This window comes from Oryctolagus cuniculus, chromosome 5, assembly GCF_051225735.1.
Source record: "Oryctolagus cuniculus isolate XC-2025 breed Fujian yellow rabbit chromosome 5, ASM5122573v1, whole genome shotgun sequence".
NCBI classification, from domain to species: Eukaryota; Metazoa; Chordata; class Mammalia; order Lagomorpha; family Leporidae; genus Oryctolagus; species Oryctolagus cuniculus.
Genome location: NC_142871.1, coordinates 40,885,419 through 40,905,050, shown reverse-complemented (window position 1 = coordinate 40,905,050; position 19,632 = coordinate 40,885,419). Strand labels below are relative to the sequence as shown.

Here is a 19,632-nt window from a genome sequence, read left to right as displayed (position 1 = left end):
ATCCAACACTGCTGAAAAGGTCAAAACTTCCAAAGATCCTACTCAGATGCAGAAAAAGCATAAACACAAACAATAGAAAGTTATTACAGTGTCACACCGAGGTGAAATTAAATCCACTTGGGAAATCCCTCTAACCAGAACCATCCATTCATCAATGTCAAAATGTTTAAAAAGCCAGTTTAGCAACAGCAGAAAACATTAACAATGTTAACTTCAAATTACTTTCTAAAATACTCCCTATTTTCTCTTGTTCCAACATTATAATCCATCTATTTAATCATTCAAAAGTAAAGTTTCAAGATAGTTAATGCAACTTCAAGAAAGAAGGTGAGGAAAAACTCATTCATATTTTTAAACATTTTAAGTTATTCTCTCAACAATTATTTACTGTAGCAAATCTGCATGTCAGACACCATGCTAATCTGAACAAAAGTGAATGGTGGTACTGCTTACCCTTATTCTTAATTTTAGGTATCAATTTCTTTACTCTATTGCAAAAAAGCTATTGTTTAATGAATAGTATATATCCTTTCAAATTGTTTCACCTATCATTGCTTTAAGATCCAAAAGTGACAAATCAAACTAATTGGCAGTTTACAGTCACAAAAGTCTTCTGACAGTTAAAAAAAAATTAGTTTTCTGCAAACCCTAGGTTAAATAATTACTTACAGCCTTGCATAGAGTAAAGCACTGGAACCAGGAGGAAAAAGTAACTGCTTTCTACAATTACTACTGAATTTATTTCCTAAACATCAGAGAGAAGGAAAATATGTTTTTTGTGATTCCTCTAATCTAGGAACTATATTCCCATACAATTATGCTTGCTCTTTACCAACAATTAAATCAAGAGGATAATTTCAATTAATTTTAAATAAAAATATTACTGCTTTCTCATTCAAGAATAACATTTTCTTGACAACTGTTTCAAGTGAAATTCTAATCCATGCATTCTATACACAAGCATATCACAGAAATGCTTCCTTTGCTAATATTTTTATCAACAGAACTTTTCTTACTTTAATACCTAAATTTGATAGGTATATTTCTCAACATATAACTTGATAAAGATATCCCTCAATGCAAAGGTCATTGGGCAATGTTTGGAAATTTTTCACTGAGAAAATATTTTTTCTTGAGACTCGGAAACTCAGTTTTGGGGCCAGTTTTGTGGTGCAATGGATTAAGCGCCGCCACCTGCAACCCTGGCATCACGTATGTGATCCAGTTCGAGTCTTGGCTGCTCCAGTTCCTGTCTAGCTCTCTGCTAATGCACCTGGGAAAGCAGCAAAAGATCACCCAATTCCTTGCATCCCTGTACCCACATGGAAGACTCATGAAACTCCTGGCTCTTGGCATGACCTGGCCCAGCAGATGGAAGATCTCTCTCTCTCTCTCTCTCCAAATCTGCTCATCAAATAAATCTTTTTTAAAAAAATGTTTACTGTTGGGGCTGGTGCCGTGGCTCACTTGGATAATCTTCTGCCTGCGCTGCCGGCATCCCATATGGGCACCGGTTCTAGTCCCGGTTGCTCCTCTTCCAGTCCAGCTCTCTGCTGTGGCCCGGGAGGGCAGTGGAGGATAACCCAGGTATTTGGGCCCCTGCACCCACATGGGAGACCAGGCAGAAGCACCTGGCTCCTGGCTTCGGATCGGCACAGCACCAGCCTTAGTGGCCATTTGGGGAGTGAACCAACGGAAGGAAGACCTTTCTCTCTGTCTCTCTCTCTCTCACTGTCTATAACTCTACCTGTCAAATAAATTTAAAAAAAAAAAAAGTTTACTATGAAAATAAAATCCGAAGTGGAAAGAGCTGTGTTATATTCAAATACAGTTAGAATACAAAAAAGAAGGTCTTGCCAGAACTTGTGTTATGCTGTTTGAAGTCTAAACTTATAAAACTATGAGCTAATTAAACTTCTTTTCATTATGAAGTTTAATACATTTTCCTACCCAGCATCCAGCCCACCCTTCTTCTAATTCAATCTGTCTGGCCATATGCATCAGGTGAAATGGTACAAGCCTCAGCCTTAGGATGGACCTAATAGTGTCAGGCAATCATGGGAATTATTACAGTCATCATTCACTGGTTTAGGCATGGGCATGTGACCTAATTTGACTAATTAGACAAGAAGAGGAATCTGTGGATAAGTACCTCAGAAAAGGTTTTTGTGCTGAGATGTACATAAGTGTCTCTCAAAATGTTCATGGACTATGCTGTCATAAAAAAAGCATAATATTCAAACAATATTATAAAAAACTGGAATTCAAAAATGTTTTTCACTAAAATGACATCTTTTAACTACTTTTTTCCAGGAATTCTCAGGAATATTTCTTCAGAATATTGTCAGGTCTGAATTTAAGACCTCAAATAGGAGAGCTATCCTGAGGGAAAATACCAGAATGGAGGTACAGGGAGGTGGCAAAAATTTGGATCCCTCATGACATAACCAAGCCACTAAATTTGCCCATCTTGGACATCTTGTTATATGAATGCAACTTTCCTTAAGGTTAAAAAAAACCTGGTGAGTTGTGTTTTCCATAACTTGCAGCTGAAGAAAGCATGAAAGAGAGAACTTCCACACTTCCAAATCAGCACTGAAGCTATTTGCCTGCTACAGACTCTAAGGAAGTATCTCTATTTACACTTGGTTACATAGAGCTCAAAAGGTCAACTTTATCATATATTTTTCTACAGACTTGAATTCTTGGCCTTGTCTTTCCCAAGACATAAAACCTCTGGCAATTTACTTAACTTCCCTTGAACTGCAGTACACTTATCAATAGAAGGATTTTATTATATACCCCAAAGGCCTTCCAGAGAATAATGTAAGGTGACATATAAAAGTGCTCACTGAAGTATTTTTAAGTATCCAGTAAGTCTGACCTAACAGGGATAAAAATCACAAATTCGAACCATAATTTTTAAATAGCTGAATTTGTCATGCTACTTCCCTATGTAAATCAGCAACTCATAAAGAACTTGGGAGTGGAGGAGTACTGAAATACATAACCAGCTTAATGAAGTGTGTCAAACTGTCCTGTTTCATCTTATTCCCAAAAACCTACAAAATGCACGTCAGTATCTTTCTAATCTACGTCAGTAGGTGAAGATTTCATGGCACTGCAGGCATTTCCAAGTTGTCATGTGCTCTAAATATCTAAAACATAACTTTTCTTTGAGAAATATTTCTCAGTCAAGAATCTTTTCCTGTGGAAAGTAAGAAGTGGCTTTTACAACATGTCATAGTACTTGGGCCAAAATTATGTTTGAAAACCAACAATCTTCCCAGACTTTAAAATAGATTTTACAAGCAATGTAATCTAATACATAAATATAGCTGTATGCTTTTCACAATATTAACTACATGAGATCATTAACATTTACATTTTCAATAATCTCTAATTACTTATCTTTTGTTACTTTTTTATTGCATATTCATTTCACTGGCATTCTTCTTGCTTCTGAAAGATAATAAGCACTTAATCTGAAACAGTCTCCAGCCATCAGGAGACAAGTTTATTTTTGGAAAGGAAAATGTATCAGGTCACAACTGTACATTCGGTCACACTCCTTCAAGGGAAAAGTCATTTGGATTCTGTGGAATATGTATTGATTTTAAGGTACATGTTAAAGGTGACTTCTGAAATTACTCGGTATTTTTATCTGCTAATTTATTTAGGAGGTTGAACGTTCTCTAGCACTGACAACACTACTATATTTTTTCATGTTCTTTTTTCATACTAGGCTGGTTCCCCCCACCACCATTAAGCATATCTAACTTAGATACATTATGTACCTGAAATATCAGGAAAAAAATTCCTGTCTCAGCATGCCGTTTCTGTGCACTGTAATTTAGACATTCTTCATGCTGCATTTATATCGATAAGGGTAATAGTCCTTACATTAAAAACCAGCCTTCATTAAGTGGCTCACCCTTCAAGTAGTCCATTATGGCCTATCACTCTCTCACCCAGCTCTGCCTTCAACTCTCACTGTTTTTAATAAGCAACTCAAATGGGAAAAACTATCTTCTCTGTGCTGAGGGCAAAAGCACCAACAGACACATGATAATATGGTTTGGCAGAGCACACTGAAATAAGCCCATAATTCTCATCCTAAAATACCCCACTGCAAACAAACTCTTAAAATTATTCCCAAGCCCTAGACTTTAGTCTGATTCCCTCAGTCCATGAATTTTTCTTCTGCCATCCTTGAACACGCTCTAATGAGACACCAGATAATATATGTGTTTCTGAAGGTTTGCTTAGACAGACATGCAGCAAGTGTTCATCAAGTAACTAAAAATAACATCCAGGTAAATCAAAGCAAGGGCCAAGCATCTCCCCAAGGGAGAAGACTATCAGAGCAGAAGCCCTGGGGCTGAGCAGCATTTCCAAACAGCAGTGAATTTCAGATTCCATTTCCTGTGAATTGTAAGGGGCAGTTATTTAAAGCTTTCAAATTCTGGAAAGCAAAAAAGTATTTTAAATGAAGTGGTGGAAAATCATGTGGATTAAGACAAATAAACCATATGCCTTATTATAGTGTAGATTTAAATGTCCATATCCAAAATAGGGGAAAATCTGTCAGCTCAAGGAAGGTGGTATGAGTAAATATGATCTTAGACTAAGTTCAAATTCCATCCCTGGGTCGACTGAAGCAAGTTATTTACTCCATTTGTCTCTAAAATACCACCAAGTTTGCACAGTTCTTGTGAGGATTAAAAAATCTATATTTTGTCCCAGTAGACTGCAAGCTCAGTAAGCTACCCATAAGTGGTAGCTCATAGTAGTAAGTACTTTCATCTCAGACATGCTTATCTGAAAGCGTTTCAGCCTGTAAAGTGTTATTTTCAAACTGCCCCTTGGAGCTTTACATTTTTAAGTGTTTTCACAGAAGCCCCTTGGTGAAGCTGAAAGATACAAAGCAGGTGGGTTGCAGGGCCTAAGTTCCTTGTTACCAATTACAAAATTGAGTAGTGGGAAATACTGTTCGGAAAAAAAAAAATTCCATTGCTTAAAAACAATCTGAAAATCAGTGAACTTGCCTGGTCTTCCAGTTGTACAGTCCTGTGGTTTTCTAGCCCTCAGAGCATAAGGTTTCCCAGCTGTGTGCATGAGGGATGCTGAGCCATTCTCTTCCTCTTCCTCCCTCCTCTCTCCTGCTTGCTCCCCTTGCCTTCTTCTCCCCACTACCAGCACTCGGGGAGGCCTCTGTCACTCATGTTCATGCAGGCACTCAATATTTGGGGTTGTGTTCACGTCAGTTCCCCTTAGGACAAATGCTCAAGTTCACGCAGGCACTATTTGGGGTTGTGTTCACAGACAATTCTAACTAGATGATGAAAAGAAAGTAAGCAAGCATTTTGGGGTGACTTTCTATATCCTCTAACACAAGCCACCCATAATATTCACAACTCAGTATCTCAAGACCCACATTTCATACATGTAGCTTAACTCTACAGCTTTCTGTCATGTTTTCTTTCTGGCAGATCTGCTATCTGATACTTGTGTTAATTCAGCTCAATGAGATTTTTGGCACTTATAACCTTGTAAAAACATACACCTTAGCATCAACTGTCTATAAAAAAGTGGTGAGATGCCTAGGCAATGTGATCAACTCATTCTAATAAGGGATGTTCATTCGCAGAGAAACCACAGGTTAGAAATGGAAGCCAACCCAAAAACTCCCTTGAAATTTCTTCTCAGATGTATGAACATGTGTCATGCAACATCTATTATTTAATACACTGTAACTATGTATTTTCCAATAAAACTAAGAGTATTATCAAGGGGCTGGCACTGTGGTACTGTGGCATAGCTGGTAAAACCGCTGCCTGCAGTGCCAGAATCCAACTGGTTCAAGACCCAGCTGCTCCACTTCTGATCCAGCTCTCTGCCATGGCCTTGGAAACCAGTAGAAGATGGCCCAAGTGCTTGGGCCCCTGCCCCCACGTGGGAGACCCAGAAGAAGCTGTTGGCTACTGGCTTCACATTGGCCCAGCTCTAGCTGTTGCAGCCATTTGGAGAGTGAACCAGCATGTAAGACCTCTCTCTCTCTGCCTCTGCCTCTGCCTCTCCTTCTCTCTCTGTGTAACTCTTTCAAGTAATCAAATAAATCTTTTTTAAAAAAATAGTAGTATCAAGACAGAAGAAGCTTAGTTGAAATTTGCCTTTTTATGCATCAAAAGATGGCATCACTGTTTGGTTTTCACTACATCTCACTATCAGAAGCAAGCAAGGTACAAGTCTTGAGACTCACACACACTCCATATGGAAGACACAAACACACTGAATGTCTCCAAATAATGCAAGAGAGGGTAAGCCTGATTTTGACAACCTGGATAAAAGCTGCTTTTTAAAATCTAAGACAAAAAAGGAAACACATTTCTGAGAGTAACAAGTTAATATAAAGGCAAATTTCTTAATAGCATTGTTCATTTCTCTTTCTTCTCCATGAAATCTCATTTACTCTCTAGATTTTAGCTTGGAGATTTGCCAGGGGGGCAGATTTGAGATCTACTAGGGCTTTAAACTACTGAATCACACCTCACTAAGTTTTATAAGAGAGGAGGAATGGTTTCTAACTTCAATCTTCAGAATAATTTAGTGATAGAGGTTTTTTTTTTTTTACTATATATACAGAGTATGCATTTTAAATAAGGAATCCTGTACAGTGATTTACATTATTATCAGTGAGAAGGACTAGACTGAAGGTAGGATACAAAGTAGCTGTAATTTTAAATACTGTCAAATGAGTACTCCAGAGACTCTAAACTAAAATTTAATTAGTCATTTTACAAAAACCTGTTAAAAAGAGAAAGCACTTATAATTACAGTGAAAGATAAATGTATTGAGATGTCAATCACAATCCCTATTCTTGCATATAGGATAAGACATAAAGTAAAGCAGGCAAATGAATTTGTTTCATAAGGTTATAAGAATAAAAGAGCATTTGACAAACAAGGTCATGGACATAGAGGTACTTGAGGTCAAAGACAATCTGTACTTCTGTACAACATTTCTCATTCTCTACAGATTATATAACAGATTTTTGAGAACCAGAAGACTGGGTTAATTTGACAAGCAAAGGGCATAAGAGAAATAGAGAAAAAGAAATGGGGAAACAGAGAAAAGAGAGAAGGAGACATGAAGAGGAAAACTCTTTCTTGGTAATAGCAGTAACATTAAACATATAGAAAATAAATGACACTTATAAAAGCAAAAGTCAAATATTAATAATTATAAGACAGTCTCTGAATTGATAAAATCTGAACTCAATATAATGCTTGGAAAACGGGGTATATTTTAATTAACTGATTTTCTAACAAAAGAAAAAAGTAACCTTTACTATTTAACCCTTGACCAAAATGTTTTAAGCCTTACATTTATAGAAGTTGGTGTTTCTGCATGTGAAATCAAATAGTGTCTTGGGAATTCAAAATATATGGTCTGTGCTCTTTATGACACTTGAGTGTAGAAAAGAGAAGGACATATAAAAATGATATTGTAATAATAGCTGCAATTGAAGTATGTACAAAATACAGTGAGGGACATAGTTGGATAGGAAAATAGACGATAAATACAAGTTCCAAGGCAGTCGGGAATCTCCTTCTAAATTGGATGGAATGTAGGTAGTCAAAGAATGGGTAGGAGTTTTGTGAATGGATAAACAGACATGAAAATATCTAAGCAGAAGTAGGAGAACATGTAAAGGACCAAGGTGTTAAAAAAACATAATATATGTTTAGTGTGGGCAGGAAATCAAGATGCTGGAAAATTTGAGGTCTTCTAGTATAATGCTAATCTGTATTAGTATTTTTACATGTTATTTTAGTTTTCCAACAGAATCTTTGTGAGGACTGATGTTTCTTTTTGTCAAGTTCCATTAATAAAGTTACACACAGAAAGCTACACGTCTCAGCCCTGTACAGCTCAGGGAGTGAGTTTTTACAGGTTGAGCCTAGCTGTGAAAACATCATCCAGATAAAAAAATCAGAACATTATCAGCATTCTAAGAGCCCCCTCACCCCACCTTTAAGGCAGTAACCACTGACTGCCTCTTACTTCCGACTGCAAGCAAGACCCTGTTTTGCCTGTTTTTAAAATTTATAAAAATGGAATATATGTAGATTGCATCTAGTTTTTTTTCCCTGAAGATTATGTTTGTAATTTTACTCACAGTGTGATGTACAGCAATTGTTTGTTTGCATTGCAATGTAATATTTCATTATATGAATACACTCTCACTTATATACATATTGCATTTTTGACAGACATTTGAGTCCTCTTCAGCTTGGACTACTACAAATGTTAATGCTATAAATATTCTCACACTTGTCTTTTAGTGATCCTGTGTACTCAGCTCTTCTTATCCTAGACTCAAGAATGAACTTGCTGGTGATTGGTGGTATAAAGAAGTTACACAGATTTCAACTCAGAAAGTAGAATATGAGGTTTTCGCTTGCTCCACGTTCTCAGTAATACTTAGGATTATGACTTTCACCTTTCCACTGAGTGTCTAGTAGTTTTGCAACATGACTTCAATTTAAATTTCCATGATGACTGTGCCAAGATGGTGTTTATTCTCACATGAGTTTTGGACACTAGGACTACTTCATGAAACCTTCATCCTTTTGCATGCTATTACATGTTCAGTAGGCCTTACAGGAATCTCGCTGTCACAGAATACGAGGGCAGAAAACATAGCAGACCATCTTACGCAATTATTGACAATGTCTTGTCTTTCCACGGGAGAACTAATGTCTTTCATTTCTCAATTCTCTTTTGCCTAACTGCATTCTTTATTTATAAATCTATTTAGTCATCTTGTTCTTCTTTTTCCTATCTTGATTCAAAAAAGTCAATAAACAGAAGCCAATTTACAACGTCCAAGTATTGGAAAGAGTTCAATAACAAGTTTGCAGGAGAGAGGCAGCTTTCCTAATTTGGATTTTTCAAACATTTGGCAGATTTTTGTTTGTTTATTAAGACATATTTTAAAAAGTAAGAATTTATTTGAAAATCAAAGGTTCATTCAAAAATGTTAATAAAATGAATCTAAATGTCTTCTTTTCACCAATTTTGAGCATATAATATTTAGTCAGCACTTCCAAGGAATATCAGAAGCAAGAATGGCAAAAAATAGTTATCTGTTTGTAAAAAGAGCAGAAGAATATAAATGAGTACATTCACTCACCTCTCTGAAGACTAAACACAGTTACATTAAGCAAAAATAAAGTGGCCATGACCTTTTTCCCTCCTCTGCATGATTAATTACTTATGTCCTATTAATTGGAAGCTGTGGCTGAATTTCAAACACTTTCCTTTTCTGTACATATCACCCTGTACTGTAACCGCAGATTAAGCTGTTTATCAAAGGTGAGCCCACAAGGTCATCTGAGCAGTATCTCTTCAGCTATTCATTATCCACTGTCAATGGTAATTAACAATGACAACATTTCCATAAATCAACATCTTTCTGATTATTCTCTGATGATAGTCAAAACATGTGCATTACAGTCCACCTCCATTAATTTATAAGAAAAATTCAGTCTAAATATACCACAGAGAAAATTCAGGTTTAAAAAAAAAAACTACTAGCTTCTTTAATTAAAATGATCCAAGAAAATAAGGTTACATACTTCGAAAGAAAAATACAAACCTATGCACAAAACTCAGAGTCTGCTAAGAACACAGGGGTCAACAATAAGAAGCAAATGGTGTCAACCACATATAGGACCAATTTATTCCTTGGCAGAGAAAATTATGGCTCAGTTCAGACACAGAAATAACCATCTGACTATTCATCAATGTACGGTGACAATACAGAATACAAAGAAGATTTAATTCATTCCGCTATGAAGGTGCATATTACAGGGTAGGCCAATAAAAATTGTTTTAAAGAATATATAATCACTATGTTCATTTACAAATCAAAATGTGGATAAGAGAACATTTAGGTTTTGTTTTCTTTGCTTGGTGTACTTATGGAAAATTGTTAATTATTTGTGATGTTCCTACTCCTTATATTTTTTAATCATATTAATTAGCCAGTTCAGCAATGCTACTGGTAAAATTGTCTCTCTTCAATCATCATAATTGACATTTTCCCCTCCAGGAATTATGTCTAAGGTTATTATATTGAAAGTTAACATTTAGTTTAGGAAGGACTTTCTGAATTTGTAGGAAAAGTTATTATAACCTATTTTTCAAAAATCACAATAAAAATAGTAATAGTATATATTTCAAAAATTAAATTATTGATAGGCAACCAGTTCATCAATTACATGATTATATAATAATACAATTATATTTTATATATAACCTGATAATACATGATTATATATGTAATTATATACTAATTATATACTATATATATTTCCTTCTTTCTTCCTCAACATTGGAAGGAAAGTAGTTTTTTCTCTTTAGTATTGTACTTTAAAATGCCTTTAAAAATTTCAGTTTTCATAATTTAATGTTACTGCTGAACACACATGCACAAAACTTGGAACTAGTTGTCAATGAACATGCAGAATTGAAACAAAAAAATTAGTATAAAATTGTAGGTACATATTGATACTCTATGTCAACGTGTTTTTGACGAGTGAGGAAAAACACCACTCAAACTGTCTTAAACAATTAGAAAATGTTTTCTCACAAAAATCAAAAGATGTCTAACTAAACAATGAAAACATCTCAGCCTTGCTTCTCTACAATTCACTCAGAAAAGTTCTTCTCCACTTGACAAGGTTGTATCAAGGCTATGTCCTTTCCAGAGCCCCTGGCATGTAAGTTCAAGGCCAGCGGGAGAATGAGAAGACCCCTCTCCCCACAGTGGGGTGTTAAGTCCTTCCTTCCCTTCGGTCTGGCTGAACTGAACCTGTGTAATTTCAATGAATAGGTGCCAGATGAGCTAATCCCATGTTCAAAGGTATTTTTAAATGGATTTTGGTTGTTCTGCCTTTTTGGTTTGACTTGTCATTTTTATTAAATAGTAAAAAGGAACACCAGTAATATATGTATATATATAATATGTATATGCACATTATGTATATTTTTTCTAAAAGAAAGAAAAGGGTCTAGTGTGTTCTTGAAGAACATGGGATTATAAAAATTTATTACTGTAAAGGCAAAGAGCATTTTGAGACTCTCAGATGTGGACAAGTAGTAAAATAAGTTAGCTTATTACTACAATTGAATGATGTGGTTATAGTTAAGAAAATATTAGAAATCACACCCTTCCTCTGCCAACACAGAGAAAGTAGACTGGTCTCACCTTGCGGCATCTCGGGGGGCAGATAGTGAGGCTCCTGAGCGCTAACATGCACCCACTCAAAGTCATCATACAGATCCTGATGGTAATCACAGGCCCCTGGACCATCATCAAAAGTACAGCCACCTAGAAGAAGAAAAGAGGACCACAGTTACATTCCAGGCACTCTGCAAGTGGAGAAACCGCTGTGTAATGAAATGCGGAACCTGGTAGCCATGATTTTAATAATAAATGATACTCCTGTTTATCACTGTTCTCTTCACATTTTCACATAAAAAGAAATTTCTATTAGTGTATTCTGTTTGAATAAGAAACCAGTTATAGCCTCAAAAGGCAGGCTGAGGCACAGATTTTGAAATATTAAAAATAATAGAAGATGCATGTATAGTGTAGCTTTTCTGAAATATACAAATCACCTAGAATTTAAACTGTTTTTAATAATCGAAATGGGGAGAAGGGAAGGAAGAGCGAAAAATCGCCCTTTTTAGTAATTTAAGTTCAATCTACTCATAAATCAGATGAAATATCTAACACTTCCTAGGGTAGAAGATGTGCGAGGTCTGTGACACATTCCTACATACATTTTTAGACTATTTTCATGAGAAATTGTGATGAGGGAGCAGAACAGCCTGGTTTTTGTTGTTGTTGTTGTTGTTTGTTTTTAAATAAAACTAGCCTTTCCCCTTTATATCAGGTTGTTGTTGTTGGTTTTTTTTTTTTTCTGCTTTTATTTTCAAGGATAATTGTATGGCACAAGTAGAATGATTATTTTTGCTTGTTAGCCTATATATGCAGGCACACACAAGTCAACACATTTAGTTTATTCAAATCATGAAAATAAGAACTGGCCTATATATCTAATCTTGAAAGAAAATAGATTAGAACTAATGAAAATCCAGCAGTGGCTCTAATGAGAAAAACCAATAACCTGTCTCTATTCAAATAGCTTATTTGTTAAATTTCCATGGGGATCTTTGTGAAGAAACTCAGCAAATTCTCTGATGAGCAACAGGCTACTGGATGGTAAACTTCAGACCTATAAATTCTTCTCTCTGGCTTTCCTTATCAAATATTCCTCAGTGTGAATATGCAAGACACTGCATTCCCCAACAAGGACAGTGACGAGCCAAGTGCAAGCCAGCAAAATAGGATATCAGAGATGTCCAGATGACAGTACAGCTCTAAATCCCTTTTTGAAAGCAGAATATGTGGTGTATAACCCTGACTCATTCTTAATTGCTAAAATGGCTAGGAACTGGAATTGAGCCTAGAGGTAAAGATGCTTGCCTTCCATACTAGGAATGTCAGAGTTCAATACACAACTATAGCTCTTGACTCCAGCTTCCTGCTAATGCAGACCCTAGGAGGCAGTGGTGATGCCTGAAGTAACAGGGTTCCTGTCACCCACATGATTAGACCTGGCTCCAGGGTCTGGCTGTGGCCTAGCACAGCTCAGGCCTTTGCAGGCACCTGGGGAATGAACCAGCTGATAGGAGTTCTCTGTGTCTCTCTCTGCCACTCAAACCAATTTTTAAAATAATAAAATAACCACAGTCTAACAGTTAAATGCTATCTATTAAATATACTTTAAAAGTCTTCTTTATATCCATACTCAAGAAAAATGATGTACTTTTTAATTTAAAACTAATCAATGGAAAAAAGTTGCTAGGAAATAAACTCACATAGCAAGGGGAAAGTTTATCTCAATTTATAATTTGTTATCGCAACCCTAAAATGATTTATTACTTTCCAACACATATCTTCAGAGCCCCCAATACCCTTTATAGGAGTGTGAGTGCCCTCTGGATATAAATCTAAACTACCAGTGGAGCCCACATTGACTCACTTGGAAGACAAATGTTCTTAATTGCTGTCCTTCATGGCTACTGTTAATTTTGGACTCCAGAATTGTGATTAAAAATAACAACTAGAAGTAGCTGTACAAAGTAAGTGGGTCAACCCCTGCTATTTGTTGCACATCACTGCCATTTCAGACACATCTCAAATGACTCTTGAAAACTGTTACTGGTTTACTTGACTTCAGGGATTAATTTATAGAATAAGTTCCAATCAAATAAGTCCCATATCTCTCTTTACCAGATGTATTGAATCTTAATAAATCTTTGTTTACTAGTGATTTTGTAAAGATCTTTGTGTTTAATAAAGTGTACTGGAGTAGATAAAAGAAATACACACAAAGAATCGTATACTGCTGAATAAGACCATGTTGATCATAGATAAGTAAACACAGTGTGTTCCATGGGCTAACAGTATGATCAGCATTCTACAGAATTGGCTACCTAGACCCAGGTTGGTAAGGAAATGTTCCAATGAACATGAGCAAACATGCGCCAGGCAGAGAAAAGCCAGAATGTGAAACATATTGAAATCAGAGGAAAAGCAAGAGTGAAGAAATGACAGTCTACAGGAATACTGACACACTGGGGAATCTCCAATAATTCTATATAATAGTCAAGAAATTACATAGGGGACAAGACAGAAACAAAACTAAATATGGGGACTGGCACTGTGCTGTACAAGGTTAAGCCTCCAACCTACAGTGGGGGCATCCCATACAGGTGCTGATTCGAATACCAGCTGCTCCACTTCCAATCCGGTTCCTTGCTATTGCACCTGGGATAGCAGTGGAAGATGGCCCAAGTGCTAGGGCCCCTGTACCCAAGTGGGTGACTGGGAAGAAGCTCCTGGCTCCGGGTTGGCTCAGTCCTGGCCACTGCAGCCATTTGGGGAGTGAACCGGCAGATGGAAAATTTGCCTCGCTCTCCTTCTCTCTCTGTATCTTTGTCTTTCACATAAATAAATAATCTTTTTAAAAAAATAGACAACATTCTCTTTAGAAAAAAAAATATAAAAAATTTTAAATGTCATTTAAAAAGGAGTTTAGACTTGTTTCTACGGTTGTATTGAAACTATGCAAAGGTCTTATCCAGGGGTCTTAAATAATTGAAGCCTCCAGCAGTTAACACAGAGTGTAAAGAGGAACAGGGAGAAATGGAAACAGACTATTTGATTCAACCCTACAATCAAAAACACATAATGTATCTTGAGCTAATTCCATCTTTCACATTGCCTACTGATCATGTAAGACTCACTAGAAAACCCTAAATGCAAAGTCTTCTAGATACACATCCTCTACACAAATGCCCTAAGTTTGAAACATCTTTTTTTATTTTAAAAAAATTTATTTATTTATTTGGAAGACAGTTACAGAGAATGGCAGAGGCAGAGAAAGAGGTTTTCCATCTGCTGGTTCACTCCCTACATGGTCACAACAGCCAGAGCTGAGCCAATCCAAAGCCAGGAGCCAGGAGCCAGGAGCCAGGAGCTTCTTCCGGGTCTCCCACATGGGTGCAGAGGCCCAAGCACTTGGGCCATCTTCCATTGCTTTCCCAGGCCATAGCAGAGAGCTGGATTGGGAAGAGGATCAGCTGGGACTAGAACCGGTGCCCATATGGGATGCCGGTGCTTCAGGCCAGGGCTTTAACCCGCTATGCCACAACACTGGCCCCTGAAACATCTTTATGTATGGCATCACAATCTATTTAAAAGAGAAATGCCACGGCAAGTTTCTAAACAGTTTATGAATTTAAATTTCACAGTGCTGGGTGGCAAAACAGAGGAAGCAAGACTGAATTGGTGTTCATGAAATTTGTTTAAAAAATGTAGAAAAAAAGTCGAGCAAGGAAGTATTTACAGTTGTATTTGCAACTTGTGATAAGGTTACAATGGGTAGCTGCAAATCATGCCAGAGAAATGGCCAACCAAAGTTCCTTGACCCTTGGAGGAAAATTACTTCTGAAGAACATTTCACAGATTGCTAATTCCTCAATGCCAATCAGCTAAGCGGCAGATCTATCACTCCAGTGGTCTCCTTCCACTAATGCAAGCCACTGAAGGGGCTTCGCTATATGTTCACCTGCAAATAAAAATCAAGAAAAGCAGATTTGGATGGGCCAGAATTTCTTTCCATTCCTAAACTGCTCACTGACAAATGCTCACTCACAAGAATTACCGCTCACTAAAAATCAAGCTGAATTGCACATGGCAGAATTTCCTTTCATTCCTAAATCACTCATTGAAAACCTTCACCTCAACTTCCAAAAAATGTACTGCTGGCCCAAAAACTGTACATGAGCACTTTCAAAAGTTTATAGAAAATATTATTTTTATAATTAAATATTTTGGTACCAAGAATTTTGAAGTGCATACATAACAAGGGTTCTTCAAAATTTTCATGGAAAATGCACATTATGAAAAGCCATTTATGAATTTCAAAATCCTTTTACATCAAAATAAATTTAGTCTTTGAATTCCATTTTTCCACAGACATTTTGAGGTACCTTCATATTTTCTAAACGTTCCTGAATGCCTATTTAAACACAGAGCAGTAGCTCTATTAGAATCTAGGAGAGTACATGGGGGGGGGGGGACCTTTTCTGTAGAATCAGGAATACTACACTCAACCTTTTATAAAGTCAAACTTTTCAATAAGTCTGGAGGTCAAGTTAATTTGGAGAAAGCTGAGCTAGAGAAAAGTACAAATATCAGTAAGTTACTGGACAGCTCTGAATATTTTGTGAAGGACATTCTTTTAAAAGATGCTTTAGACTACCTCTAAGGCCTTAATTTTCTGATTAAGTATAAAAGCAAAGAAAAAAAAAAAACAATTATCTTTCATGGTTCTTTACTGTTTGTATAAGTAATAGGAAATTCCTAGGCATAGTTGTAAGATAATACTCAAAAACAGACAAACTAACCTTCTCCAACTGCTAATTAAATTGTGATATATAAATATTTTCACTTAAGTGAGTATACGACTTGGGATGATATTTCTTCTATTTGACACACAAAGATAAACACAGGTCCCATCAGGACACATGCAATACTGAATGAAACTCACTTTGAATAGTTCATCTTTTTCTATGCTAATCAGAAGCCATAATACAAAGTCACTGGTATAACCTCCAAAATTCATTCCAAAGAAGCCAATTTCACACACACACAAAAAATAACAAACAAAAGGTAACTTCTCAGATTATAAATTGAACTACATTTCAGATATTCATTGAATAGTTTATTACCAGAAAACACTTTAATGGAAAAAGCATAGCAATTGATGTGTTTGAATACCATTCATATTTCCTCTGAAATATACAAGGATATCATAATATATTCTTTTTAACTCTTTGCTTCTGGGAATACTGAGCATATGAAACATTTTGAAACATTAAGTACTGAAATTAAAATAGAAAAACAAATAGTGGCACAGCACAAGTGCCTTTAAAGGTGCAAATATGAATCTTTTTAAGAATATCTTCCTCTGTTTCAGTACCACAGAGCACCTGCTGGGGAACAGCACTTAAAAGAAGAACTAACAAAATGTATAAGTAAGAGTTCTTTAAAAGATAACCACTTCATAACCAGAAAAAAAATTTTTCTCTACTTACAGTTACTTAGTAAGTAAAACTATTATTTGAGCCTTACTCCTGCATAAAAGAAAAGAAACTAGAGACACATTTGTAGAAATCCAGACCCATCATTTATTGACAGGTAAAAATAACTCCTAATGATAACAGAACTCATTTCAAACAAACGCATCAATTATCTAAGTGTTCATCCTCAGAGCTCCAGCTCTAGCCAGAAACATATGTTTAATATATATAATCCAAGAATATATAGGTGGTAACAGTGCTATTCAAATTGTTTCTACCTTGAAGCAAATGCTATGCACCAAGTGGATAACTGTCCTCTAGTAAGGCTGAGTTAACCAGAAGGAAGTAAGACCCATTCATTCCTCTCCACCTTGCAGAGAAGCAATATGAAAACCTCCAACACCTCAATTAATAATTGAGGACTTCAGGAATTTTAAGGAACTGGTACACACCTTCCACAAAGGTAACAGAGGAGAGAGACTGTATCTGGGACACAGCAAGGAGTGATGAGCCTCAATATCCTCCCGAGTAAAATAATCAGAGCCACAGTACAGCAGTGTGCGATTAGTCATAAGCACACAGAATTCTTCACATTCACCATGAATTTTTAAAAAAAAAAAAAGCATCATTTTTTAAAATTTTATTTATGTATTTATTTATTTTAAAGGTGTTGGGGCGGGGGGATGAGGGGCAGGGAGAGAGAGATCTTCCATCCTCTGGTTCACTCCCTCAAGTGGCCTGACTTGAGCCAGGCTGAAACCTAGAGCCAAGAACTCCACTTGGGCCACCCACATGGGTAGCAGGGACTCAAGTACTGAGTCATCATCTGCCATTTCCAGGGTCTGCTAGCAGGAAGCTGTTTACAAAGCAGAGTGGCCAGGACTGGAACCTGCATGCCAAAATGGAATGCCATGTGTCCTAAGCAGCAGTTTAACCTGCTGTGTCACAATACTGCTTCCCCACTCCCCATTACTTTCCATGTCTCATTTTTCACAGTTTATTTTGTAGTTGTGCCATTCAGATACAACCATACATACACATTTAACAGTTACAGCCCAAATGAAAGAGAAACATGGCTTCAGGACCTGTACTGCGGCATGGCAGGTTAAACCGTGGCCTATGACACCAGCACCCAATCTGAGCTCTGGTTTGAATCCTGGATGCTCCACAATCAATCCAGCTCCCTGGCTAATGTGCCTGGCAAACAGTGGAAGGTGATGCTAGTATGTAGGCCCCTGCCACCCACATGGGAGACCCTGATGGTGCTCCAGGTTCCTAGCTTCAGGCTGGCCACTGGGGCCATTTGGGGAGTGAACTAGCAGATGAAAGATATCTCTCTGTCTCTCTGTCTCTCTCTGTAACTCTTTCCTAGTCTCCACTTAGTAAACCCAGAAATACTAAGGAGATTTGAAGTAATGGGAATTTTACTTCATTGCCAAAATCAGCTTTCCCTAACAATCATCATACACCTTTCAAACAGTTAAGAAATACCTTCCTTTAGATCAGAAGGCAGTAAACTTGACAGGTAAAAAGACACTTAGTAAATATTTCAGGTTTTGCAGGCTACACCGTTTCTCTTGAAATTACACAAGTCTTGTCATTGTGGAAGAAAGCAACCAAACAGAATACTTAATTAGGGAGCACACTATACTCTAACAAAAATTTCATTTACAAAATAGACCCCAGGCAGGAACTTGGCCCTTAGGCCACAGTTCACCCACTGGAGGTTTATATCACTGATCTTCAGTACGCTTCAAACCTACAGGTAGAACAAGGTCGGATTAAAAACGTATAACTTACAATCTGATTTCTGCACCACCTTAAATGACTTGATTTTCTTTTCCATCTACCAGGACAAGCAGTAGTGAGCCACAGACAGGAAATATTATCAGAAATAGCACCTGAAACTGAATCAGTGTCTGGCCGGACAGGGGTAGAAGGTGGAGAGGGTGACTGAAAGAACTGGGGATATCCTCGAGGCCTAAGCCTAGTCCTAAGGCTTCCCATTTTAAGAACACAAAGAGAAATACATTTTTCCCTATGACCCAGTAAACATATGCACACAGGCATGCAAATTATCACCTGCACTATGTATCCTGTTATTTCTGTAAGTAAAAGAAAATGAGCATGATGTAGGCAGGCAGATAGGATAAAATTGACTAGGTCTGTGAGCTGGAAGACCACACCTTCACCACGCCCCCTGTGTGATCTCATGCCCCTACCTGACCACATTTTGATGCCCACCTGCCCATCAGACTATGAAACCCCGCTCCTTTGGAAGTGGATAAAAGGCCTGAAACATGGTGGGCCCAGCCCTTTTTCACCATTATGGACCTTTGTTGTCCTTGTTGGCTTGCGCCTTCGGGGCACATGGCCTTCCAGCCTCCTGTGCTCCCTCTGCCTTCACTTCCCTGCCCTTGGCTTACTCTCAGCTCTGTAAGGATCCAGAATCCCCCTTCTGCTTTAGATAGAGCCCTCACTCTCCTATGCATTCCTCTCACTGAATAAAAAACTTAAAAACTTAGCATGCTGCCTGGTCTACTTGAGCCAGTATTCAGAACTCTCTGAATTCATGGCAAGAACTCATAAGGATTATTAATATGAGAAATATTAATAAGCAAATCGGTATCAAGTAGTTACATGAATTAAGGAGGCAGACATTCAAAGAAGAAGGTCAGCAATCCTTTTGTGTCCACTATATGTGACCACATGGTCATTGTAGGAGGAGACCCAGAAGACAGGTGAGAGCGATCCCAATCTCTTTACCGGATGTTCAAGTCTCAGGCACAAGCTGAAATCCAAAAATAAGTCCGAGAGACCCACAGAGCCCAGACAGTATGTGTATGACTTCATCTAACCTCATTATGGAGTTAATAGGTGATTTCACATCAAATAGCCTTAAG

General features: G+C 37.2%; 1 protein-coding gene across 17 annotated transcripts in view; it reads right to left on the bottom strand.

Moving 5' to 3' along the window:
* PTPRK (protein tyrosine phosphatase receptor type K) overlaps nt 1-19,632 on the bottom strand; it is a 604,334-nt gene that overhangs the window by 463,036 nt on the left and 121,666 nt on the right. For all 17 annotated transcript variants that reach the window (XM_089332697.1, XM_089332699.1, XM_089332700.1 and 14 more), the window contains exon 2: nt 11,280-11,402. In XM_089332697.1, coding sequence (XP_089188823.1) covers nt 11,280-11,402 — 123 coding nt within the window. The remainder of the gene's footprint in view (nt 1-11,279; nt 11,403-19,632) is intronic.